General features: G+C 37.7%; 1 protein-coding gene across 2 annotated transcripts in view; it reads left to right on the top strand.

The window, feature by feature from the left end:
- OGT (O-linked N-acetylglucosamine (GlcNAc) transferase) overlaps positions 1–9,245 on the top strand; it is a 37,177-nt gene that overhangs the window by 7,986 nt on the left and 19,946 nt on the right. For both annotated transcript variants that reach the window (XM_007461585.1, XM_007461586.1), the window contains exons 4-8: positions 2,204–2,272; positions 5,551–5,667; positions 7,903–7,982; positions 8,537–8,732; positions 8,992–9,132. In XM_007461585.1, the coding sequence (XP_007461647.1) occupies positions 2,204–2,272; positions 5,551–5,667; positions 7,903–7,982; positions 8,537–8,732; positions 8,992–9,132 (603 nt within the window). The remainder of the gene's footprint in view (positions 1–2,203; positions 2,273–5,550; positions 5,668–7,902; positions 7,983–8,536; positions 8,733–8,991; positions 9,133–9,245) is intronic.

The raw sequence follows: 9,245 nt of genomic DNA, 5'->3' as shown, positions 1-9,245 counted from the left end.
TCCCTACAGTTCCAGGCATATTGTTGAATTGAATAAAGGTTTGCATAGAAGATATTAACCTAGGAATGGATACAATGGGCCGGGTTTGAGAATTGTGATTCTCTTAGCAGATATTGTTTAGATGTGACTAATGAAGCAGAACTGATGTCTCGGGTTTTGAACTTCGGGGAGAATAGTGGTATCCTTGAATTTTCTGGAAATTAGTTATTCATGCATGAAGGTTTGGATTTCCAATGGGAGAATTGGATTTCACTATTATTTAATGTGATATGTTTTACCTTTTTCTAAAACTGCCTTATTGATTATTTTATAGTGATGTTGAAGATAATCTATTTTTAACTGTGGGCATTGTGTTAACTTGATTTATTTAGTATGCTGTAATGGGTCTAGATGATATAACTAAATATAGATACATACACTGTCAGTACTTGGATGGCATGCATCCAAGAGTTTATAGAAACTAGAGGGTAAAAATATGCAACAGTTGGCTAAGATGTATAACCCATTAGGGTCATTGTTGGAGAATTATTGCAAGACTTCTGATTATTATGGCTCAGAAAAGGCATAGGAACTGGTAAAAGTCCAAAGATGTATAACCACGATAATGAGATATAGTAGAAGGAGTTTGTTTGAACAGATTGGATTGTTCAGTCATGGTCTGCCAGAACATAACGGTAGCCCTTAAAGTTTAGGGGAAAAAAATCATACAAAGTAGATAGCAAGATTATAGAATTCATTACTTCTGAGAGTATAAATAGGGTTGAAAAATACTTAGACTCATTAGAGGATGCTAAGTCTGTAATAAGATTAATAATACCTATGAGGATTAGTATTAGCTTTTTGTGCTTGAGGTCACAGGAGACCACCATTTTCTCCCAAAACACTAGTCATTGCTCCATGGACAGACAGATCAGGTAGCTCATGGAACTGACTCAGTATGGCCAACCGTAAGGGTGTTCTGTGGCAGCCTATTCTTTGCTGGCTGACTTTTTTTTGTTCACTTGATGGATGATAATATACAATCACAAAAGCTGTTTATCAGTAAAATTAATCACCTGATTGTGGAAACCATAATACATTTGCACATAGAATAGTATATATGATGATACTTTGGCACAGTTGACAAAATTTCACTTTCTAGGACTTAGTGTAAGGCTCTTCCACACGTGGAACAGTTTGGAATGATAAGCTTATTTCTGATTGCCATTGTCTTTGCTTGTTGACTGACAAGGCAAACCAAGGACAAATAAAAATTTAAGCTCACTGTTCTGATGTGTCTTTCATAATGATGAACGGACTGGTGAGTCAGATGACTAGCAACACAATTGTGCTGCTAATAAAAAGCCGAATCGACTGCTTTTCATTATTCGCCCACTCAGCTCTAATGGCAGTTAATACTAATGAGTAATCTAGTGCCAGGTGCCAGGATTAAAGCTTTGGTTGGATGGGAATCCTTTTGTCTAATAGTGAAATGAAGTCAAGTTTTCTACATACGTCTGACAGCCTAAGGGTAGGTTTGCCAATAACTAATCACAGCTAAATCCTTTTTTCCACTATGGAAAACTTTTGACCCTTGATATAGTAGTGGTTCATCATAACCTTGAACAAAAAAGTTGAACAAACATTTGATGCTTTTTTTTTTTTTTTTTTTTTTAACGCGACTAACATTTGGGGAGAGGAGAAGCTATAGCAAGGCCCATAGTCTTATCTGAAATTTTTTTTTTTTTTTTTTTTTTTTTTTAACGCGACTAACATTTGGGGAGAGGAGAAGCTATAGCAAGGCCCATAGTCTTATCTGAAACTGGTGGGATCAAATGCATCATAAAATTCAGAGTTTTTAGGATTTTAGAAAGATGATAATACCATATATGACTCCCAGGTGTGTCTGGAGCAGCACCTTCTAGTAAAACACATTTATATTTCTACAGCAGAAGGTATGCATATTCACATTAAGTGGGATCAATAAATTCTGTAAATAACTTCATGCCAGTTCAAGTCAGATTTAATCATCAAATGAGTTTTTAAAATTTTTTGGAATTTGGAATTGAGGATGGAGGGGATTGTGTTCCTGTTCTTAAATTTGTCAAGCAGTCTCTCTAGTTGACAGTAAAATGATGGAGCTAGATAGGTAAAAGTAATTTCAAGATATCTTTGGTTGACAAAGCAGAATATAATTAATGACAGAGTATCTCTGGGTTTCTAGGATTTGTACTGTGTTCGCAGTGACCTGGGGAACCTGCTCAAAGCCCTGGGTCGCTTGGAAGAAGCCAAGGTAGGTGTTTGATAGGACACATTTAAACATCAGTGTTATGGATACTTGTACTTTTTGCCAAGTCTTCAACTCTTCATTGAGCTATCTTCACAAAACAGTCCTATGAAACTGAGGAAAACTGACGGCATGAATCGCCTCAGACTAGAGCAGGGCCAGGATTTGGCATATCTGTTCTAAATCTGGGGGTAAAGGAAGAACCTGAACATTTTGGAGCCTTTCTGCTGAGCTAGATCATCTTTATAACAGTGGGCTCCGTCATGATCTTATGTGGGAATAAATAACATTCCTTCAAATCTGAGGCTTGCCTGCTGGTGACAAGCAGAGCGCCTGTGATTTGGCTCAAGACTCCTATATGATGCAGGTGCCATTGAAAATGCTGCTCTTCTAAGTCCTTTGTGGCTTGTAAGTGGAGAAGAATTTCATCCAAATGTTACCCTGTAATACTGGCATTTAAAATTCTTATTTAACCTTCCTCCCTTCATCTTCCTCACCCTTTTTACAGTGGAAGAAAGGCTGTTAAATGATTGCAAATTAATAATTGGAACATCCTGCCCCTTCTTGTCCTCACTCCCTTCCCCAAGTTCCTTTTCCTCTTTTCCAATCCTAGTTGTCTACCTTCTTTTCTTCTTACTTCCTTCTTTTATTCCTCCCCATCCCACCTCCTTAAAAAAAAAAGTCAGAAGGGCAAAGCTGGTTTGTTTGGGAAATGGACTGATCGAAAGAAAACTTGCCCAAGTGGAAAGGTGGCTTTTAGCATTCTGTGTTTCCAAATAAAGAATTTGAACACCAGGTTGGGTTATTAAAGCTTTTGGTATAATTTTAAATTAAATTTATAAATGAAATTGTCTTGTTACAAGCCACCTTACGCAACCGCGCTGCAGGGGTGAGGAGTGGGGAGAAACCAGAATGCTTCTGAAACTCCCACCTGTTGCTCTGAGCCCCACGCGCATGCTAATACGTGGAGTGTATGCGCAGCGTAGCTGTCTGTTTGACTGCTTCATCCAGGGAGGGAGAAGGCTTTTCAGCACCATCTGATGTTAAAAGGCACTAGTTTTAAGTGCATAGCTCATAAATTCTACTGACACTTTGGATTAACCTTATGTAGGTTTCCAGCTAATGAATTGTAATTGATTTCAGTCTTAGCTGATAAATCTAATTGGTAATTTATAGAACAAATATTTGATAAGCTTCTATTAATTGTCACCCCACCAAGCGGACAGCTAACATGAATTGCACTTCACTGCAGCTTTAGAGATCGGTTTAGGCTGAGACATTGCGCCTGCCTTAGGTTGCTGACTTCTTTATTTCAGAGCTCTGGAGACACCTAGTTTGAAAAATGTTATTCTGTTTTTGTGAGAACTTAGTGAACAAGAAAATACTCTTGAGTGAAATGCAATGTATTTCTTTTGTAATCAGTGCATTTGAAAATTCAAGCCAGCATATTCCTAGTAGATGGAAGCAAAATTAAGTTGTCTTTGTAGAAAATGAAGAGCCTTTCTTCCAGCAAAAATCCCTGCTGTATGCAATAGCCCTGATTAACCCTCTCCCTTCTGCATGTTTCCCATATTACAGACTTGAGACTGTCCTCATTCCCATATGTAATAGACATCCAAAGAATTTCAATTGCTTTGTTGAACTTTTACTAATGATCTTGTTTTTATTTTCTCTCTTGTTTTTGGTTTTTCACCATTGATATTGTATTTAGAAGGTTTCAGGTGGGTGAAACCTCCTATTCCATGCGTAAGGTGCCTCGCTGAAGGGAGCTCGAGGCCTGGATCTAGGGCAGACACACACCTCCTCCTCTTCCAGCAAGGAACGCACCGAAAAGTCACATGATGAGAAATATGGTAACGGGTTTGTAACTGCCACAGCAAAACAATTTGCCTCCATGCCTGAATCTTCTGTCTTGTGGCTTCAGAAACAGCTTAAAATAATTTTATTTACAAGCAAGTTATGTAAGAGAATGTTTTATACTATAGCCACAATTCTGTCAAAGATAAGTAAAAGTTAATTGATATTAAAAATTATTAGAGATAATTTACTAGTAAAAGCTTCTAACTCTTCTTGTTGTTCATTTTTTCCTTTTTTCTTCTTTGTTTGGATTGCAGCATTCTGCTCTTCTGATGATGCGCTGTGACCCTGCAGTAGCGCAAAGGCTGCGCAGCGTTAATGCGCAATGCGTGCGAATGAGCCCCTGTGAACGGTTGACTAGATGAGTAATCTGATTGACTGGCTCCCTCAGTCCTATTTTGTAGCCTTTTTGGATAAAATTGGGTTTTAACATACCTCGAGTCCAACTAATCTCATTAAACAAATATTCTCTATGGGCCTGTCTAGTAGATTAATGGATCTGGTTGGCCGTTTGCTGCGTCTAGGGGTGTTCTATGTAGCGCAGCAGTTCGCAGCGATTGCGCAGTGCGATGCTGTTAGGTTGCGCAAGCGATGTTTGCGCTCGCATTACAGGGACCTCAACCTAGGTGCAGTCCTGTCATATGAGGTTTCAGCTTCAGTCCCCCTTGGGAGACGGGCATTGTGAGGATGTGACTTATAGCCTGGCCTTATGATATCTGGCTTGTCAGAAAAACATTTTCCTCCTCAGTAGCATAGTTTTGATGTTAGTGAGGAACATTATTGTTTATTTAGAGCAGCATTTCCCAAAATGTGTTTTATAGGTATTCTCATAAAATGTCCAATGAAAGAAGAGTTCCATGGTCAACTAAGTTCAGGGAACTGTGTATATACTATTAAAGGCTTAGGGAAGTCCTGTAGTCAAGAAACCTGTTTTCTGTTTTCCTAATTTATTTGATCGTGAAATCTTTTTTTCCAGTGATAACTATTAACACATCGTAGAACAGACTTTGGGAAACTTGGGTGGGGGAGGAACTTAGCCTTAAGTGGCACCTTCCAGATACCACTTGAAAACAAGAGCAAGAGCCCTTAGGTGTTCAGATAAGAGAAGTCCAGCATAGAGTCTTAAGGCAACTGACTTCCCGGTTAAGTCCCAGTGTAAGGGTTGGTCATTGGTTGGCAGAACTGAACATGGTGGTTTGCACCTGGGTTCTGGTGGCGCAGGCGCAGGAGCAGCCAGCTGTGGCAGCGCATTAGTTTTGGCGCAAGCGAGCCTATGCTGCAGGGTCACTTTTGGCTGGTCAGAGAAGGAATAATGATATCACCTTCTTCCCCCCTCCCCCAATCTTTTTTTTTCCCCTTTATAAATTTTCCCCTTTCCCTTTACCTCCTTCCCCTCCCATCTTCTTCTTTCATTAACCCCTCCTAAGGCATGTTATTTGAAAGCAATTGAGACGCAACCGAACTTTGCAGTAGCTTGGAGTAATCTTGGCTGTGTTTTCAATGCACAAGGGGAGATTTGGCTTGCAATTCATCACTTTGAAAAGGTTAGTCGTTAAATTAATAATTGGTATTTTTGAAGTGCTTATGTGTGCAGGGTGTTTCTACTAGAACTAAATAATAGGCCTTTACTTAATCAGTCACATAATATCTTTGTTTCTCTGACAGTGTTGCAGCATTTGCTGGATGGTATATGGCAGTTTCCAGTTTAGCATTGAAAATGTACTTTAGTAATTAAAAATTCTTTTTTTAAATGGGCAGCTTTACTGTAAAGAAGCAGCGTTTCTTGGTGAAAAGACTGATGCCAGATCTGGGGCAGGAAATGTACAGAAATAATCTGGAGTGCCTTGTTGTGCCAGAAAGCAAGGAAGTTTTGATATATTTATATCAAAAGGACTCAGGAGGCAACTGGAAGAGGCTCCTACTGGCTAAAGATGGGAGTTGAGCATCAATGGGAATAATAACTGAAATATATTGAAACTTATCAAATACATTTAAGTTCATGAGTATAATTATACTAAGAAGAAATTCATGGGTCATCTTTGGAAGATAAGGAGCAACTCATTTTGAGAACTGGTTAAACAATTGTCCTCTCTCTCCTGTATGAACTGGACATCAGGGTAACCCAGTAGTTGATGGGGGAAGTTTCTCTTTATACAAGTGTTCCAGCTAATAAATGAAGTAGGAATGATAGAATCAGAGTATAACCAATAATAAATTTAGGCATTTATCAGTGGCAAAAAAAAAGAGACACAACCAGACATTTTGTACCTTGTGATAGAAGTAAATACTTCCACCAGTGAAGTAGCCTTGCAAAAAGAGAAAAGAACCCAAATCTGATTACGCTTGTAGTTCTACCAATTTACAGGAAATACATGGGACAGGGAAACATAATAAGCACATTAAAGGACACCATAGGGGTGCAGTCAGCAAATTCAAACTATGGGAAGCTGTATAGGACAGTGATCTGATTTCTTCAACAAATTACAGGAATAAAAATGGAGATTTAAATTAAACTTTTAATTTAAAAGATTTAAAGAAACAAAGACATGTTAATTGTATGGGTCTTATTTGGATCCTCAATCAAAGTTAATCAGAAATTGGACCACTGAATGGATATATGATATTAAGGAATTGCTGTCACTTTTTTAGGTGTGATATTGGTATTGTAGTTATGTTAGGAGGAAAAAGTATTCCTGTATTGTCCCTAAAAATTTTCAAATGAACTGATATGTCTGGGATTAGCTTCAGAATGATCTGGGAAGTGGGCGAGTTAGGTTGGAATATAGATTAAATAAAATTGAATATGATTTTTTAATTGTTGAAGCTGGGTAATAGAGACTTGGAGGTTATATTCCTCTGCTTTGGTATATATTTGAAATTTTCCATAATAAAAAAGTTTGGGGGGTGGACATCTATTGCTATAGACAATCTAAGTAAGTTAAGTGCAACAGAGTTGCCATCTAAGTGAAGAGGAATGTTCTCAATGAATCTTAAATATATTCACAGTTACTCATTACCTTTACCTTTTCAGTATTTCAGTTCAGGTTTCCATTCATTACACTATAGGAGTACCTACTCTCTTGCTCTGTGGTTCTCCTTGGTTGCACATGAGGAGCTTGTAAAAGATATGGATATCCTGGCCCCATTTTCAGAGGGTCTGATTTAACTGGCCTGTGATGGAACCCAGGCTCCATTTAGGAGGTGAATTCTAATATACTGCCCGTGTTGAGAATTACTGCTGTAGATATATCTGGTCATATTTTAAGACAGCTTCAGAACTATTTGAATGAACCATTTAATGGTTAGTATCCCCTTGAAGTAATGTATCTTACTGAGTATACAGCTCTAGTTACATATCTTACTAAGGTCTGAGTATACAGTTGTAGTTACTGAGGTATGTATTTCCTTATTCAGTTAGAGCTTGCTGCTTCTTCCTGCCATTATTTTTTAGAAGAGCTAGGCTGATTAATTGAGAATAAAATGGGGCCAACCATGAGAAGTGTTCAGCTCAATAAAATTGGAGCAGACCCAATTTAAAATTTTTCCCTTCAGGACACATTTTGCTCTTATATTACATGGGAAGTTATTTTGGTAACATTGAGATTTGTGAATAATGAGTGGGTACTAAAATAATTGGGTTTTAAAAATGAAAGAAATAAGATTTAATTATACTAGAAAATGTAATTGGAGGTCTAAAATTATCTCAGACTAAAAAATTGTAATTGGGAAGTTAATCTGAAATCCTAACTTGCTCTAAGTAACTGTCTTACAATTTTTAGGCTGTCACCCTTGACCCCAATTTTCTGGATGCTTATATCAATTTAGGAAATGTCTTGAAAGAGGCACGGATTTTTGACAGGTGAGGGAATGTTCTATTTGGAGTTTTTGTTGTATCAGCACTTGAGAGTTTGGACTGAAATTATCACAGTGGGTCATTGAAATACACTTTCCTTTTCTACTATGTTGCTTTCCCCTGCTCAGGTCTGCTGTATTACCTTTTATTATAGGTTTATTGTTGCCTGACTTCATTGTTGGCTTTTCACGAAGCCATTATCCTTCTCACTAGGAGTTTAGTTGAAATTTCCTTTATTGTAAAACTATTGAAATGGTTATCTTTTAGACTAAATTATTCCTTCTATCTGATTCAGAAAGCTAAGTAAATCCTGACTTTTAACTTTTTGTTGCTGTTGTCAAAGGAAAGTCTGTTTCTTATGGGGGTATAGAAAATATTTCAGTGTAAAAATACATTTTATAAAGGTGCAATTTTGATTTTGAGGTTAAGTGTAGTATGGCATGAATTAATTGTAACTAGTTATAATTGATATACTTTGATATAGTATAGAATGAAATAATTGTAACAAAGCATCCATTAAAAGTTAGTTGCATTGTGTGTGTGTGTGTTTCTGTTTATAGAGCTGTGGCAGCTTACCTTCGTGCCCTAAGCTTGAGTCCAAATCATGCAGTGGTACATGGCAACCTGGCTTGTGTATACTATGAGCAAGGCCTGATAGATCTGGCAATAGACACCTACAGGCGAGCTATTGAATTGCAACCACATTTCCCTGATGCTTACTGCAACCTAGCCAACGCTCTCAAAGAGAAGGGCAGTGTAAGGATTTTTATTCAGTCTCTTTCTTTGTTACCTGATGGCATTAAAAAAAAGTCATTTTTGTACATATTGTCATTAAATATTGATGTGGTAAATTGTTTAATTTTGGAGTTGTAGATGAGAGGAAGAATAGCAAAAATACCTGTTTTCTGGAATATTACCAGCCATTGGGCTTAACTAAGCAATTGTTAGAATAATATCAGTGGTGACTCTGTGATTCCTCTGTATAGGTTTTTGAATAGTTTGTTTTGTTTTTTAGGTTGCTGAAGCAGAAGATTGTTACAATACAGCTCTCCGGCTGTGTCCCACCCATGCAGACTCTCTGAATAACCTAGCCAATATCAAACGAGAACAGGGAAACATTGAAGAGGCAGTTCGCTTGTATCGTAAAGCATTAGAAGTATGTTGAGGGTGGTGTGGCTGGGTATTCTGTCTGTGTGATAGTAGAGGGAAGGCAGTTAAGTTTGCCATGTCATCCACCTCTTTTGTAAAAGTAGATAGTGGGTGAATCAT

This window comes from Lipotes vexillifer, unplaced genomic scaffold, assembly GCF_000442215.2.
Source record: "Lipotes vexillifer unplaced genomic scaffold, Lipotes_vexillifer_v1.1 scaffold1696, whole genome shotgun sequence".
In the NCBI taxonomy this organism is placed as follows: Eukaryota; Metazoa; Chordata; class Mammalia; order Artiodactyla; family Lipotidae; genus Lipotes; species Lipotes vexillifer.
Note: the sequence above shows the minus strand (reverse complement) of the source record. Positions and strands in the feature narration are given on the sequence as shown.